Source organism: Corvus hawaiiensis, chromosome 3 (assembly GCF_020740725.1).
Source record: "Corvus hawaiiensis isolate bCorHaw1 chromosome 3, bCorHaw1.pri.cur, whole genome shotgun sequence".
In the NCBI taxonomy this organism is placed as follows: domain Eukaryota; kingdom Metazoa; phylum Chordata; class Aves; order Passeriformes; family Corvidae; genus Corvus; species Corvus hawaiiensis.
Window position 1 is genome coordinate 12,937,967 of NC_063215.1, and position 18,346 is coordinate 12,956,312.

General features: G+C 40.3%; 1 protein-coding gene across 3 annotated transcripts in view; it reads left to right on the forward strand.

Moving 5' to 3' along the window:
- Nucleotides 1-18,346, forward strand: part of NBAS (NBAS subunit of NRZ tethering complex) — a 174,723-nt gene that overhangs the window by 85,558 nt on the left and 70,819 nt on the right. For all 3 annotated transcript variants that reach the window (XM_048297405.1, XM_048297406.1, XM_048297407.1), the window contains 2 exons: nucleotides 2,910-2,986; nucleotides 3,533-3,670. In XM_048297405.1, coding sequence (XP_048153362.1) covers nucleotides 2,910-2,986; nucleotides 3,533-3,670 — 215 coding nt within the window. The remainder of the gene's footprint in view (nucleotides 1-2,909; nucleotides 2,987-3,532; nucleotides 3,671-18,346) is intronic.

An 18,346-nucleotide genomic window follows, 5' to 3' on the forward strand; every position in this document is an offset into this window, starting at 1 on the left:
GGTGCCACATGCAGTGTGAGAGACCAGCTAAACACTTTCCCCACGGACAGTGTGCATCATTGTAGAATCATAGAATGGTTTGGGTTGGAAGGGACCTTAAATATCACCTGGTTTAAACCCCCTGCCATGGGCAGGGATGCCTTCCACTAGACCAGGTTACTCAGAACCCCATCCTGTCTGGCCTTGAAAACCTCTGTGATAAAACTCAAGATATTTTGCTGCTTTTGTGGATTTGGTAGTGTTACAAGCCTTGCACCTTGACTTTTCTTGTCCTTGCTACCTGGATGTAGGTGGTAAACTGAGTATTTTCAAGTGACGTGGTAGTACTCAATCTCCCTGGGTCCCATAAAGCACTTCTTCCTCACCTGTGCATTGATAGTGCACCCAGACTTGGTGTGGCTGAGGCTGTGTTGTGCATCTCTGTTCAGCTGTGGTTTTCTTTCTTCATAGGCCTTAGGGATTGATCAGGAGTTGAAGATGAGATTTGAAACGATGGCTGTATTTCCTTGTAACCAGATTAGGCACTAAACTCAAAATAAACCCAAGACAGTCAGTCATACCTATTAATCCTCAGGAGTTTTAGAGCAAATAATACTTTAATGTTCCCCATGATTTTGTAGTTCCTTGTAGATATGTCTGTTTAACTGCAGTATATACTTCTAAGTTTATTGAGATTTTATCATGGGCTAAATGAACAATTGAAGACTCAAAGGAGTTTTTGCATTTTTTTCAGAGGAAAATCAATGGAAAGTGAGTTGAAACTTTCTAGGTATTGAGAAATTCCAGTTTTCACAAATAAGCCGTTTTTTCTCTACTTAGCCTCTCAAACAGGCTTGTGGCATAAAGACCTGCACAGGAAATAAAAATATTTGTAAAATCAGAATATTTTTGTGTTTTCCTGAGAAAGTCGTGGTTGTGGGACAGCAGTGAGACAGCAGCATTGGCACTTTGCTTGTCACTGCCTGCCCTCCTTGGTTTGCCAGCCCTGTAATGCCTAATCCCTATGGCAAATTCCAGATTTGGCAGTGGTCTGAAATGACATTAAGTTCCTGTAAATTTTGTGAAGATATATGACACGGTAGAATGGCATCCTTCTGACGTCTGGAGCCTATGATTTGAACTCAGCGCTGTTAGGCTGCAGAGGATTCTTGTAGGGCTTCACTGGGAGACAGAAAGCTGTATGATATTAGTCTTTGTGTATACACATATTTGTGTGTAAAGTGGACAACTAAGTATGGATACATGAAAACCTGCCATGAGCACACAAACATGCACAAAATTTACTGGATCAGTGCAGAGGTTTTTTTTTCCTCTCAGTAGGTGTGACAACAGAGGCAGTTCTTTCTTCTTACGTACATTCTGGCAGGTGGGATGCCGTTGTGTCAAGCTTTATGCAAAAGCATGAAGATAATCATATTGTTTTCTGGCCCTCTATTGGTGCCGTGTTCTTTGTAATGATTGCTGTCCTAATGGTGAAGATCAGTTTTTGTGAGTGTGGCAGTTGTCATGTTGAGGATGTTAAGTTGGAAGAGAACCCATAATTTACTATGTATTCAAGAGGTTTTTGCTAACATTAATTCTCCAAAGAAAGGAAAAAGAGAGCAGAGCTGAAATGTTTCCTTCCCTCCTCCCATTTTTTTTTCTGTTTAACTAGAGGTGGTTGTAAGAATACGTAAAGTAACTGCTTGTGCTCAGAGGAGAGCTAGCAATTTTCATCGAGATTTTAATATTAGATATTTCTAGAGTTCTTATTATCTTTGCTTGGACAGTATACAGGATATTTAGAGTGCAGCAGAAACAATCTGTCAGCAGCAAGAATCTGTCTGAAGCACAGTAAAAGCCATTTGAAGCGTAAAGGATAGGTGCTGTTGAACAGGTTTATGTAGCAGCCTCTGTGATAGCTTGTCACATAGAAATTTAGTGTTTCTATCTGGCTGAGGGCCAGCATGTAAATCCACTTCAGGGTGATGGCAAATTAATGATAATCTGAAAATTGTAATTGGTCATTCAAGCTTTTTATAAATCATTCCGTGGAACAAAGAATTCCCTGGGGGACTGTGTGTAAAGTAATTGGGTTTTTGCCAGCACGGCCTGCAGAGGAGTTTGTGTAATGTGGGAATACAGGTGTTTGGGACTTCCTTGAAATAAACAAAGAACTAAATTGCTGGAAGATAGCTTCTTCTTGTTGAAACAATATTGTTATTAATAACATTAGTAATAATGTAATTTATAACAATGGAAACAACTCCTTGCCCCCAAGTTTGGTGTCTATAGTGTAGGAAAAGCAAGTGATTTTTGTGTCAGTTTTACCAGAAGTATGTGTTTATAATCAGAATACTTACCCTTTGATGAATTTATTTCAATTGCCGTAGTACTGCTGATACTTCTGTTTGCAGTATGTGGCAGAACCTGGTTTTGGAGTTTCTTACGACACTTGTGGCTTTTTGTTTTTATTTTTAATTAAGGCAGAAGCTTTTAACACGGTTTGTTGTGTTCAGTGATAAGGGAATCAGAGTTCAGGCTTGAAGAGAATACATTTTGTACCATTCCTTTACTTGGTATCATTGAATCCTTACAACGTTACCTTACTTCCTTGATTTTACAAGCAAAATACTTCTTGTAAAACAGTACAGGGGGCTTTGTTTAGCATCTGTTACTGCATAGTCTCATTCTTCTTTGGTTAATGTATCAAACTCTTTGCCTGAACGTTAAGGTAAAACTGTTCTGCAGTTTAATTATATATTATCTCTTTCTGGATTGCACTGATAAGTGTTTAATTAAGTATGTCTGGAGTGCTTCAAGCTAGTGTCAAATAAAATATAGTTGCCTTGAAAACATTTCATTTGCTAGCTCTCAAGGCCAAGTGGGTCAGTAATCCAAACTTTGTGTTTGCTCCCTCTGTGTTGCAGTTCTGCTCCAACTGGCAAGTGATGCTTTACCAAAGGATATGGCCTTGTCTCTTGCCTATCTACTTGCACTGCCACAGGTATGTTGAAAGTGACTTTGTTTGCATGTTTTTGCCAGGAAAGACTATTCATAGCATTTCAAAATTCCATTAGAAAAATTCATTTCCTTAAGATTTTAAAATTTTAAGTATTTGAATTCATTTTATTACACATTTTTACAGAGTAGGTTCGTGCATTTAAAGGAAACTGAACAAATGCCATTGGATGGTCTGTTGAACATGGCACTAGTGAAAAGACACATTTTCTTACTTAACATAGAAGTTGGGCCACCAGACTGACAATTCTAATGTAACTCAGAAATGTGGATAATAATCATGTATAGAAGCAGCAGTAGCGTAGCTGGAAAATCATTTTGGTTAGGTGTTTGTGCAAGGGCAAAAAAACCACCATTCTACCATAGTGTAGAATTATCTTTGTGTGTGGAGGTTACTGATTTACTTCTGTGCCAGAAAAACATAGTCAGAGCTATTTCTAAAGGACAGCAAGTAGGTTTTTAGAAAGTTTGTACGCTTAATGTTGTATGCTTGCTAATTCTTTCATGTAAATTAATGGTCTCTTTCTTGTAGGTGGTAGATGCCAACAAATGCTTTGAAAAGCATTTACATTCTGCGTTATGTCTCCAGCTGGCAAGTTATTACTATAGCCTGCAGATCTATGCTCGTTTGGCACCATGTTCCATGAACAAATGCCACCCTATCTACAGGGTTAGTACTCTTTTCTTTTTAAAGCCACATTCATTAATGTTGCAGCATAAAAGCTATTCTAAAAAGCCAGTACATGAGTTAAGCCTGTTAAGGAGCTGATCTAACTTACACTGTGAGCAGCCTGTTAGGTTACACATAATTATTCTTCTACAGTGCTGTGAACAAACAAGTACTTCACAATTTGTGGAAGATTTTTTGAAGCACAATATCAAGTGTCATTTTTAGGTAATAGCAATATCAGTCTTCAAAGCAGCTTATAAGCACTGAGCAGTAATGAATATAGCCTATGCTGTTACCTTGCAATACTGTATAGAAGGCAATACAGTACTTCCCAAGAAAAATGAAGAGTCCATTTCAACAAGAGCAGTGCTTTTCTGAAAGTTTCCATAGCCTCCCCTGGGGTGTGTTGGATTGTATTTCAGTTTACATATGGTGTTTTGAAAATTCATCCTCCTTCATTGAGGAATGTTTTTTATTTCCTTTGACAAGTTTCTGGTTTTGGAATGGCCCTGCATTGCCCCTTCTCCATCACCAGTGGTTAAAGCAGTTCCATGGTGAAGTCCATACTAAATGGAAGAGGTAACATACAAAAGTTTAATAAGGCACAAATTGCCATTCTTACTGAGATACCTGCATAAAAACTCTCGTCTGCTCCAAGAGAGCATTTTTGAATTTACACCAGTTCCTTCCTCCTGTGCAGACGCTTTCTGGTCTGTTTGGTTTTCTGCCAATCTCTCAATTATAGCTAAAAGAACACTTCTGGTCAAAACTTTCCTGAAAAGGAAGACCAGTAATCACCACTGTGGCATGAGAGGAGAATTGTTTCTTTCTGTGTTAAGAGTAACTCCTGATTTGCAGCAGAAAGCCTCTTTTGATACTCGCCCAATCCTGCAATTAGGAAGCCTTCCATGTTCCTGCTGAGATTTGCATTTTACTGTCTTCTGCTTAGATGCTAAAGGAAAACAACTGTGGGGCTTGCAAAATATGTTGGTTGGGAGGAATTAATTCATGTTTGTTAATCAGATTTCTTTGAGCCTGTAAGTCATCCTGCTTCAAGACAACTGTGATGAAAAAGGTTTATGGGTTTTTGTGTTTTGTTTTTTTTTTTTTTCTTACTTTAGCTTTTTCAAACAGTCCTATTCTGCAGGAAGAGCTAAGAAGGCTTTGGAAAGCATAAGTTACAAGAATGAGGACAGAGATGTTAGATTGAACTATTTGTACTCCAATTGCCATTTAATTAGCAAAGTCTTATCAATGGCACCATGTAGTTTGTCTCTTAACTGTGATGTGATCTTTGGCTAATCTTTAGTTCCATCTTGGTGAAATACTGTATGTGACTGTGGTAAATACTGGATTCTAGGTTGTTTGCTAGAAAGAGTAGGTTCTATGTTTAAGCTGCTCTTAAATAGTAGCTTTTGAAAACAACTATATGAGAAGATTGAGTGAAGAGCACACCAAAAAAAAGGAAAATAAAAAAAAAAAAACCACAAAAACTGTCCTGGATGCCAGTAAGAAAATAACATAGGTAAATACTAATTTATGATTCATTGTTACTAATTCCAAGGGTATTTTGAGTGAAGGAATGTCACTGAAGTAGAAAACAAGAAATAGAAACAAGATGCTTTTGACCAAAATAAACATGCTTTTTTTTGGTCAAAAACCCTGAACACCAGAGTAGAATGATTGGTTTATACTGCAAAACAGGCATTTGTTTAAATTTACATCTTAGATGCTGGTAATAAAGAATAGGTCCACCTGCAAGTTGGTTTCATCAATGCCATTCTAGTTTCTGTCCATGGGAATAGACTTAGCCAGGGGTTTAGTGGGACAGGGTTATATTTTCTAAGAGTTCTTTGGAAGGAAAAGAAAAGTGGTCTCAAACTTTCATGAGCATGTCACAGTCAGTTGGAGATGTCATTCCATAGTAGATTGTCTTCCGACTCATGTCACTGGTGTCTTGCATCACGTTTATCTTGTGGCTGTTTGTGAAAGCAGAAGTGTGTTCCTAAGTCCTTTAACTGCCTCAAAGCTGTGCATTATTCTTACAAGGTATCTGAATGCATTTTTGTGGGTGAAGGTGCATTGCCAATCCTTGTTTTCCCCTGTTCTCGCTCTTTACATGGTCAGTAATGATGTAAATCCGGCACTTCAACTATTATGCTCACAAGGTGAATCCTCAAGATCATAGAGGATTTATGTCTGCCTACTGGCACCTGAGTCACAGTAGGTATGATTTTTCTAGTCCAGTGAATCAAGTGCACTGTTGGAAAACCCTTGCTGAATTGATAAGAAACTGTATAGAAGCATGGAAAAGTCTACACTTCCTGTGTTTCTCATTTTAAAATGACATTGTTTGAAAAGCGTTCATGAGGACCTCTGGCACAACAGGAGAAATGTTGGTAGAATGGAAATATCCTTAATGTTACAAGGATAATGGGGAATGGAAGGAGAGCTCCTCTTCCATTTACTAGGACAGACTTTCGAGATTTGCTGGTTAGTCAAGAAAGACACTTGGAAGGAATGATTGGGTCTGTTGCATGAAGGCTTGATTTTTTTGTTTGTTTGTTTTAATTGTGATTTGAAATACTGGCACCTAATATCTGTGCATCAAACCAGAATCATAAATTGCCAGAAATTCTCATGATCATTTTTTGTACTGTCGATGTCCAAAAGGAAATCAGCTTTGTAATTTCAGTTTCTGATAAAGTTACTCCTTTGCTTTAAGGACAAACAAAGGGATTTGGCTGTAAAGTACTGCTTTAATTTTGTGCCCAAGACAACTTCAAATTTTAGTTGTTATGATAACATAAACATAACAGTCACAGTTGAGGGCATCTGAGCTATATTACTCTCTTGTCCTGAGGAATATGGTAAAGGAACTCTTCAACCTAAGAAAACTGCAGATAAAGGTCAGAAGAATAGAACAAAATTTCCAGAAATGGACTGTGTGTGGAGTATACTGGTGTGAGAAAACTAACTGCCCTTTGAAGACCTATATTTATTTTTGGTTTAGGTCTGTAATGGGCTGGACTGGGATGGAATTAACTTTTTGTTGCAGTCGCTGTGCTTTTGCATTTGTGGCTGTTAGGGTTGGTAATATGCCTGGTTTGGCTGCTGCTGAACCTTGCTTGCACAGCATCAAGGCTTTTGCCCCACTGCCACTCTGATTCACCTCTCACTAATTCCCAGTCTTGATGAACAAGAAGAAAAGCTGTACAGCTGAGCAAGAAATTTGCTGGGTAATTCTTGTTGTTCGCAACTTACCTCCTCATTTGTATTATCCTGGTGATCTGATAATTGACCAGAATAAGCTGTTTACCCTATAAGGGAGTGAAAAAGCTTAATTATCCTGAGGTTAATTATAATGTTATGTTCCTGTCCTCATGCTAATCTGTTGCTGAGGTGTTTCTGTTGTTTTGAAGAGGATTATTTTACTGACCACAGCTGAGGGGGCAAGCTTTTTCCTGAAGCATTAAACAACAGTTACAACAAATACCTCTGAGTTGCAGGGGGAACAGGAATTTTGCACTTAATAGCGGATGAGGAAAGTTGCTGTTAGCAGAAAATTCTTAGTTTTTTATTTTCTTCCCTTACATGTTACTTTTCATTCAAGAAGATGAGTTTGATTCCTGTCCTTTTGTGCATTGCAGCTGACAATATGTTGAAATTTAAGATCAGAGATTCTCCTTAGTGATTCTTCTCTTGTTGCAGCCTGGAGTTGGTGAAGAAGCTGGGAGTTCAGTCCCACAAAGTTAAGTAGCCTGATATATATTTAGCCTGATACATATTTAGCCACTATGCAACAGGGTACATTTACACAGTGAACTTGTGCTCTGTGCACTTAATCTGCTTCCCTTTTCTGTTGCTTGCTGCTTTGGAAAGCCTCTATCAACATTTCCAAGAGGCAGAATTAGGTCAAAAGAGGAGTGCTTTGAACTTGGGACTGAATGTGTGGAAATTTCTGTTGGTCTGCCAGGATTTCATTCTGCAGGCTTGACCTGGCTCCCAAAATGGTTCTGTTGCTTGTTTGTATAACGTTGGTATAAATTATAGATACTGTTATGTTAATCCAGAGAAGTAAAACTCGCAGCTGTGGTCCATGTGCTATGGTTTTATGTAATATTCCTAATATAGGGAATATATAGTTTCAATATAGTTGAAAACTAAGACTTGATTTGAAATGGAAATAAATATTTTGTGAGAAGGCTACATACAGGAAGAGGGAGGGAGGCAGATCTGATGCATCTGATAACAGATGTATTACCCATGCTAGATGAGGTCTCATGGCTTTAACCTGGCACTCTAGTGCAGCTAAAGATTAAGTCTGTACACGAGGTAATCTGTCATTGGGAATCGAATGCTCATTAAATAGTTGCATATTGGTTTGCATATCCTGTCAGGTTCCTAAATTATGACTTCAGCCTACAAGAAATAATACATAGGTTTTTAATCTCAGTTTGGATTTTGTACATAACCAACATGCAAAACTGACAAACTCTGTCAGACAGTCTTGTTTCATTCTGTCTGGACATTCAACTTTTCATCCATAAACGCAGTGGCTAGCACTAAGGCTGCTGCTGTAGATGGTAAAATGGTAGTGCTCTTTATTGTTTAGCTGTGATTGACTTAAAACTTGACCTCTTTTAAGCCCTGATTCAATCCCTTGTCTCCTCTTCAGCCCCTCTTTCTGTTTGGTTAGTGATGGTGAAAACCAACAAGTTCCTTTTGGCAGTATAATTTTTCCCTTTTGCTTTACTGTTTGAATTTTCTGCTGTATGTTCTGCATCGAGTTCAAGTGTCTTTGCTGCTCTTTGGGTTGCTCCACTTCCCTTTCATGCTGCTGTTTATGCCTAATACTTCTTATCATTTTATATACCATGCTGCTTACTTATACATGTTCAGATACTATTATTCATTAATACTTGAGGGTGAATCTGTATCATTTGATGTATGCTTCTGTTTCAAAGTCCAGCGCATACCTGATAGAAAAGCAAAACTGGAAGAGATTAATGTATAATTCCTATTGCAGTGGGGATCCTGCAACACGCATATATCAAACCAGGAGTCCCGTGGAAAGGAAATATATATGGACAGACAGATTCTTGATAGCTGTTTCAGAGAGATGTTTATTTCTCCAGCCGCATGGCCGGAGCTCTGCCCAGGAACTGTTCCAGTCACGGGACCAAGGGTCCTTCTGCCCGCGCAGGGAACACAAACCAACCAATGGGAACGAGGCTGAGCAGGGGCAGGAAACCCCGTGTCTGTGCCCTCAGGGCCCCTCTCCCAGGGCTACACGGCAGGGGAGGGACCCCAACACCTCACCCGTTTTATTTTAATAAAAGGAGAATGAAAACAACTGGATAAACATAACAAGAACAGTTTCAAAACAAAACAAGCCACCCTCCTGAGTCTTTAAATGTCCAAACAGATTCTGTGGAACATCTTAGGGCTGACAGAAGGGAGACAGAACTCTGAGCATGCTTTGTGGGGAAACTGAGGCAGGAGAGGGTTTAACTTCTTCCCTCCCCCTTTTCATCCCCCACTCGGCATTGGAAAGGGATTTTTGGGGAAACAATTGGCAAAAGCATGGTTTTGTGAGGGAAACCATGGATGAAAAAACGGATTGGGAATACACTGGGGGTAATAGGACATAGGGTAAAAGGGAAAGGTGGGATTAGGAAAGGGAGACTGTAGGGAGGGCTTACAATGGAGATATTGCCTAACATGACTACGATTTTTTGCATATATACTGCCTTTTACAGGAACACCATCAGGCCCAGTGACCTGCGATGCTTGTAACCCTTTTCTCCCTAGCACAATATTAAATTCCACCACCTCTCCATCTCCCAAGCTTGGGATGCATTTTTCAGGGTTATTCTTTTTAATAGCAGTTCTATGCACGAATATGTCTTGTTGGTTGTCACACCTTGTTATAAAACCATAATTTTGCTTAACATTATACCATTTTACTATCCCTAAGGTCTTAGTTACTACGATCTTTTCCTTTTTCCGAGTGGCTGCTGTTTTCTGTCTCGCTGCGTCTTTGCTCTCTCCTTCGGTCGCTCCCGTGTTGGAATTGTCGGAGCTGCTGGTGCCTGCGCGCTCTTCCCGGGGTCGCGTTCGGGGCTGCGCGGGCCGGGCCGGGCCATGCCGCTCAGTTCTCCGTGCGTCGCCTCCTCTGGTCGCAGCTTCGCTGCCGCTGCCGGGCGCTGCACCCACGTCTCGGCCGGGCCCCCGAGCGATGACTCCCCCGCGCCCTGCTCCAGCGCGCGTCTCGGCTGGGCGCGGCTCCGTTCCACCGCCATCGCCGCCAGCCGCCGCCCGCGCGCCGCCCCTCTCGGTCGGGCGTTCACGGGGTTCGCTCCACCACGCGCTGCACGGGGCCATTCGGGCACTGCCGGGTCCCGCCGCGCCTCGCTCCGCCACCGACACTGCGGCTCGCGTGGCTCTGCCCGCGCGCGGGAACTGCCTCGCTGCTGCTCACAGAGCGCTCGGTGCACGTGGCCTGGGCCGCACGGTCCCTGCGCCAGGCTTCCCTTCGCCAGGACACAGCTGACATTGCTCAACAGTCTCGGTAACTAAATAATATTCACGAAAATATTCTTCCATCGGCATATATTTTGACTCCAGTATTAACTGTGTCCAAACGGTTTTCCAAAAGCCCTTGGTAAGAATTAAATCCCAAGAAACATAGAAAAAGTTCTTAAACAACCATGCCAGGAAGTGTTTCAGTTCTTTTTGAGCTTGAATCAAGCTAAAATTTACAAATCGTTGTTCAAGAATCATTTTAAGTTTAAGATAAATGTCCATATGCGGCTCTGAGAGCCAAGAGTCTTCCCACGGTTCCTCCATAGTTTAGATACGGAATAGCAAAGCAAAACCAAGAAGAGGAATCCAAAGTTTCCAGGGTTTACTCACACAAATCAGTCGCTTAGGGATCGGGGATCGTTCTGCTCTCAAATCTCCACCATTTGTTGCAGTGGGGATCCTGCAACACGCATATATCAAACCAGGAGTCCCGTGGAAAGGAAATATATATGGACAGACAGATTCTTGATAGCTGTTTCAGAGAGATGTTTATTTCTCCAGCCGCATGGCCGGAGCTCTGCCCAGGAACTGTTCCAGTCACGGGACCAAGGGTCCTTCTGCCCGCGCAGGGAACACAAACCAACCAATGGGAACGAGGCTGAGCAGGGACAGGGAAGCCCCGTGTCTGTGCCCTCAGGGCCCCTCTCCCAGGGCTACACGGCAGGGGAGGGACCCCAACAAATTCCTTGAATTTATTTTGCACTCTTCTCTCTCCCATTGATCTTCCTTCATATGTGTGGAGTCTGTGATGGAGAGGAGAACCAGGGAAAAGGAGGGCAGTGGCAGAAGGCACCACAAATGAGACTATCTGGCAGACTAAGAACTGGTGTAGGGAGAATTCAAAGACCTCAGTATCATCAGAATCTTCCTTTAGATCACCAGAAATGGATTCTGAATAAAAGTGGTCTCAAAACCTGCCCCTGCGGAACTTCCCTTTCTGAAAGGTGATCTCCAAGTTTCTACCTCTCGTTTCACCAGATTTCAGTTAATGAAAGGACCATTCTTCTGATCCATTTGCCACTTAAGTTTCCTGGCTGGACTTTAGTGGGAAAACTTGTGAAAGTATTTTGCAAAATTTTTGTGTATTAGGTTCCCTTTGTCCATGTGCGCTTTGATACCCTCATAGCCCTCCAGCCAGTAAAGAGTGGATTTCCCGTTACAGAGTCCATGCTGACCTTTTCCCTCTGATCTCTCAGTGCTCAGGAGTCTTATTATTTGTTATATAGTCTGCTGGCTTACTGGGAATGCACATTTGACTTGCTGGGCTACAATGCCTATGAAGATTCCTTTTACATCCTATTTTTTTCAGATGGAGCTTGCACTCCGGCATGTCACTTTTAATAATGTTTGTTGATGCACCTTGGCCTGCTGTTTAACATAATTTCACATTTGTGTTCCTTCAGAACTGAGGGATGAATGCCAGCTGGTCATGGTGTGCAAGCATATAACTGACACCTTCCAGATTCTTCTAACTCACCTGGCTCTTCTGAGCTCTCTCCCCACACCTTCAGCAGTGAGGGCTGACACAAAGATCTCATTATTTCCACTGCTATGGACTTGCCCATGAGTGCTCCTTCTACACCTCTTCTCTGTGGGATCGTGCCACTTTTCTAGCTGGTGTCCTGATTTTGAGCAATTTTCAGAACTTTTTACTCTCAGCTTTACCATTCTTTATAATAAACACTTTCCAGGCATTTTTTTATCATTTTTAATTTTCTTTCTAGCTTGTCATATTTTGTGACTTCTCCTCATGGATTTGCTAGTTGTTCAGTGATGTCTCAACACATAATCACACATTTTCTAAATGAGTGAATATCTAAGCTAACAAAAATGGAGAACTCACTCAATCCTGGTGTGTCCAAAGGCGTAAAGCTCAAGTAAGCTCTCCTGAACTAGCAGCCATTGTGGTTGGTTTTGACCATCTTCTGGTATGATCCCTGAAATACTAATTCAGCAGTTAGGGACATTGCAGGCAGATTGTGATAACTAGATTCTTTTGGTTGAGGTGTGTTTGATACAGATAAGTCAGTGTTTCACAGATCCTTGTCTTTCTTTGTTAAGCACACAACATGACAAAGTATTGCCATTCTTAGTTGGGACCAAATAGTATGTAGGTGACTGAGAAAAGATCTATTTTTAAATAGTTGTTTGGTGCTGCCCCCAACCCCCTGTTTCATTTCTTCAAGATAAAGTGTACTTATGAAGTGAGATGCTTACAGTCTTGCTTATTTCTGTTTCTCAAGGGTTATGTGAGCTCTTCTGTCGAATCCTACTTCTGAAAGCAGAGCAAGCTTTAGACAGCTCTTCAGAAATTTTCTTCTAGAAAAGAGGATCTTCAAACTAGCCTTTCATTTCAGCAGAGGGTTGAGGTTTAGCTTGCCCATCTTTCTCTGGGGACATGGTTGTGGTTTTTGATGTGAGGGAGATAGCTGGGATAAGTGCTAATGCTTTTCCTTCTTGGGAAGGGTTTTGTTCCTCTCTGGGAAGCAGTACAAAGGTGACCAGCAGCTTATGAAGCAGTCTTACCCTAATCAAGCAGCTTTATCTCCTCTTTTACATTCCTTCTCCATGCTTCTGTAACTGTTTTTTCCAGTCAGTGAGCATCATGAGTTTTGCAGGCAGCCTGCTTGAAATTTGCTAATCATCTAATAATAAAGAGCATTTTAGCAAAATTTTATTCATCTGAGTTGGCAGTACAGGTTACTTTTCAGACTGCTTAACTTTCATTGAGTGAGAGAGTAGGTTTCTCCATCTCTTTGTTCTTTAGTGGTTTGGTTCTTTGGTGGTTGTGTTAGTTGGGTTAGGTAGGGTTGGTTGGTTTGGGTTGGTGGGTGTTTTTTCTTTCTTCTTGGAGAATTGAGGCTGAATGCTAGATTGGCCTCTGTATTTAGCTCAGGAATCTATTCATGAAAATGTACATCCCAATAACATAAGGTGGTCACTGAGAAACCTGTGATGCTTCTCAGAAGTGCTAGCCGTGCTCTTGGATTAGGATGAAAAATAGCTGACTTTTGGCATTTTAATAACTGTCAGGGAAGAGGAAGTTAAATGTTTTGTAGTTCATGGGATATCTAGTTTTCAACCTTTAAATTAGTAAGATATAGAAATATTTGCATGTATCCAGTCAAGTAACTGTGCAAATTAAAAAGAAACAGTATTGTACTTAAACTGAAACTGCATAATACTGCAGTAGAGTTTTACAGTAGCAGTCCCAACGTCTTTATATGACTAGAGCTGCTACCATATAGGTCAAGATTAAAGACACATTCTGAAAGAATAGGCAATAGCATCATTTATTCAAAGAGAAAGTACAATGATTTTTTTTTTTTAGAGAAAAGGGAGATAGACAGAAGGTTAGGATAATTACCTAAAGTAGGGCATTTATTTACTAAGAGTAATGCTGACTGCAGATAGGAAATGAATTATGCTATGAATTTAGTAGGCACTTCACTCAAAACCATGTAGTAATTTTCTATTTTTAGAGATGTTCTTTCAGTTGACACTTTAACCTTTTATATATCATGGGTTGTTTTTACTAAAAGAGCTGTCAGGTGAAATGATGAGATTTTTCTCCCTAAACCTGACTTAGCAATCAGAAAATCTGTAAGAGAACACAAGGTAGAAAAAAACCTATAAAAACATTTACTCTTGGGACAAATTATTCCTCATTCTTGTTGGAATAGCTGATAGAAATCAAAGCAAAAAAGTGTTTCTCTGAGGAGAAACTCAACATGAGCCAGAGATGTGTGCTTGCAGCTGAGAAAGCAAATTGTGTCCTGGGCTGTATCAAAAGCAGTGTGGGCAGCAGGTGAGGGAAGGGATTCTGCCCCTCCACTTTGGTGGGACCCTACCTGCAGTGCTGCATCCAGCTCTGGGGCCCACAACCTAAAAAAGGACGTGGACCTGTTGGAGCAAGTCCAGGAGAGGCCACCAAGATGCTGAGAGGGCTCGAGCACCTCTTTTACAAGGAAAGTCTGAGAGAATTGAAGTTCAGCCTGGAGAAGAGAAAGATCTGGAGAGACCTCATAGCACCTTCCAGTACCTGAATGAGCTACAAGAGGTCCAGGATATACAAGTGACTGGATGAGGGAGAATGGCTTTACACTGAAAGAGGGTAGGTTTAGATTAGATATAAGGAAGAAATTCACTGGGAGGGTGGTGAGGTACTGAAACAGGTTGCCTAGAGAAGCTATGGATACCCTATCCCTGGAGTCTTGAAAGCCAGGTTGGATGGAGCCCTGAGAAACCTGGTCTAGTTTAAGTTGTCCCTGCCCATGGCAGGGGGGCTTGGAACAAGATGATCTCTGAGGTCCCTTCCAACCCAAACCATTCTGTGATTCTGTGAGAAGAGAGCACTAGAGCAAATTGGTTCAACTCTTCAAACACAAATCACTTAACGTAACTGTAGAAACAACTGCCTGGACAACATTTCCAATCACTTTTATGTTTTATTACTGAACAGCAGCCTCTTGCTTTTTTTTTTAATTCCTGCAGCAGTGCTGTAATCCAGGATTATATAATTCATAATATATATTATATATATAATAATGCATGACTGTATAATTCTTACACAGTCATGCATCTGAAATGAAACTTTAAGACATTCAGTTCTTGGAAAAAAGGAGAAAGCTGCATGAAATCTGTGGTAAAGGTAGGAAGGGAGGCTAGGAAATTTGAGTCCACAGCTGCATTCCTGGCACTTCTGGATCTACACACATGGATCTACATGATCCAGATAGAAATTTTTTAGTACAGTAGGAAATATCTTGTTTGCAGTACCATGTATCATACTGTGGTCAGAAGCATTTTTTTTAAGAGTATGGGTAGGCTTTAAAACCATTATACTTAAATATAGCTGAGACCTTAGAGTATGTTACAGAAACTTCTGATGGATGATTTAAGATTTTAAATCTGAAAGAGAATATTGTTTAAATGTCTGACTGATTAAGACACATAGGTTTAATAATAGAGATGAGCTGAGCAATGGATTCTCTACTTAATTTTTTAAATAAGTTTGTTCAACTTGATCCTGATGCATCTTGTAGCTTATAAAAGGCATTCTGGTAGGTATTCTTACATATTGACCTGGTGTGGTTTCACTGGTGAGTGATGAGATCTGCTGCTTCCTATACCCATTTAAAAAATGGTTGTGAAAGCTGATCCTGAACAAAACTGGTGTCACACAATACATGCAGCTGCAGCAGCAAAAGGACAATAATGTTGAGGTATCCTTGCAGTTGAGTGATGTGATAGTAAAGGTTTATTTCTGAGATGTTCTGGTCTTCCATCTTAGCTATATGCTTTATCTTTTGCTTTGGGCGGATCAGATGTGAGACAGCTGTGATATGGAAGGTTGGCCACCTCAAATTCATGTGATGCTGTATCTAAGTTACTGTACTCTTGACTCACAGCATGACAAAAATATAACTTGAAGACAAGTGTCATCAATTTAATTAATGAAAAGCTGTCCTGTGGAGAGATGGAGTATATTTCTTGAGTGAGCAGGCATGTTCAGGATTTTTCTTCCTGAGTGAACTATTTCATTCCTGTAAGTCTTTTTTCCTGCTTCAGTATGTGAGGAAAATTATTGTCTCATGTGCTTCACTTGATTCTTCTTTTCTTGCCTTCCCCTCCATCAAATTTGTAGCACACTGAATCTCTTGCAGCAGGGACTGTGGCAGTTGCTACAAGGATTAGGGGGAGCTCTCCTCTTCTTCCTGAAATACGCATGCATTCTAGAGGTGTGGTTTGGATCCCAGCTACACTGGTGATGGGCAGCAGCTGCAGAGGCAGGGAAATGGGCAAAGTACAACTGTGTCTGCAGCAGGAATGTTGCACCCTGCTCCCTGGTCTCCCTTGCTCATGTGCTGTCATCTCCTTGTTTTGATAACCATGAGGATTTTGCTTGGTGTATGTAACTAACTCCCTCTGGAGCATGATTTCTTTCTTAGGATCTCTTAAAATGTTGTAAAACAAACCTGGTGTTGCAAGGATCTGGGCACAAGGGAGCGTGTCCTCTGCCTTTCCCTTCAGATTTCTGTGGCTGACCGCAGTTGCAGCTTTTGGCCATTGCCGAAGGATTACAGTTCCAAAGGTGATGGAAATGCTTTGTAACCTCGATCCAGAAAGGTCCACAGTGTCAGTTTTGTCTTTGGGGTGATTATGAGCGGAGTGACCTCTGCTGATCTAAGCAGTTTTTCTGATCAGTTTTTCTGAACATTTCTGTATTGCACTCTCTAGATGATTTACATTAAAAAAAAAATTAGAAGAATAATATAGTTTTTTTTTTATAGAATTTTTTTTAAGAATTGGATGGATTCTTGGTCTTAAAAGAAGTAAGCAATCCAAACAGCCTTACAGTGATCTAATATTATCTCAGTGCTAAAGGGTTCACAGTGGAGTGTTTCATTTTTTGTTATTTTATTTTTTTTATTAGTATTACCATAGTTGTAAAATCATTGCCACTTCCTGAGCTGGAGAAGAACAGCATAATAGCTGATACTTTTTTTGGTTATTTGTTTCTGACATGTATGAGTGAATTAAGTCTTAAATAGATTGGAAGAGGAAAGAAGACATACCAACTTGCCGGGAAGAAAACCCCCATAAATTGAAGATTAATTCAGGCATAAAAGTGAAGACATTCTAAGATCAAAACCTCCTATCTCCTTTTAAAACCAGTGTTGCTTTTATTCTGTCACAGTGGCACACAGATTGAGGGGCTTCACAGGTGTCACTTCCAGAGGGTGGTCAAAGAGAAATAGCTGCTCTAAAAGATGTACTTAGGTGGACGCTGAATCCCAGCTGAGGCTTATTGGTAATGACCAGTGGGGCAGTAGGGATAGATACCTGATCTGTGCTGGGTAAATCACACCTAATAGCATGAAATTAAATTAGCTTTCTGCTAAAGTGATGTGTGCTTTTTCCTTTCTCTCCATTTTTAATTTTTTTTTTCTTAATTCCTAAATAAGGCCTATGTCAACACAAATATAATGTTAGCCCACTAGATGAGTAAAATGCATTGGGAGGTGTTCCTGAGGGATTTCCCTTGGCAAAGCTGTGGAGGCTTCTGAGTTAAGGGTGTAATACGTTTGGGTCAGCTCTTGTGGCTTCTGTGGAAAGTTACCCTATGTTTACTGTGTATGTATGTAAAATGCCCTTTCTCAACGATCACAGGAGAGAAAGCTTTGTTCAAATGTCTGTCTAGGAGTACTGGAGGAGATTTATCTGGCAAATCAGGGAGTCGAACACCTAAGCACAGTTTCTAACTGTCTGAAGGACTCTGAAAAACCAACAGAGAGAAATGTGTTGGAGCTGTTTGGGGGTTATTGGTGTGGTTTTTGACAGGTAACATGAGAAAGGGAACAAGTTGAATATGGCATCTTACTGGTCTTGTCAAAATTAATTTGTATTTACACAAATTGCTGTCTATTACAATTTGAAAAAAGTCCTAGAATTTACAAACTGTGAATGCTGCAGTAAGATTCAGACTTGACTGATTTTGCTGATTTTCTTCGTGGCCAGGTACTATGACTAGCTAGTTGTTATGGTCTTTTCAATTAAAAACTGTTAAAATGTTTTTTGAAAACTGGCGATACAGCTGTAGTGATTTGTCTCTGTTACTGTTTGTTATAACAAGAATCATGCCTAATTGAATTAGATATCTAATGGAGGTAGAAATCGTTTTGCATGTCTTTTAAAAGATATGTATTATTAAACATGTGAAGATATTAAGGAAATGAATACTTAAAATTATGACATAAAAGCTCTCTGCAGCTTGATACCAAACAGAAGACTCTGGGATTTCTCTAAACTAATTTTGGATTCATATGCTGTGATAGTTTGGGCCATAGGTTTTTTAAGAGATAAGAGGATAACGCTTGATTGAAAGATTTCTGGTGGCAAAGAAAATAAGACAATCTTTGGCAATAGCTTGCAGTAAAAAAACTTCAGTTGTGTTTTCTTAATCTAAATGTATAACTTTTATCTTCTAGACTGAAGTGTCTGCACCTTTATTTTGCATTATATACGTGTGGCTATATATACATGGGTATTCACACAGGGTATGGTTCTTTTATTCTAAGTCTGTCA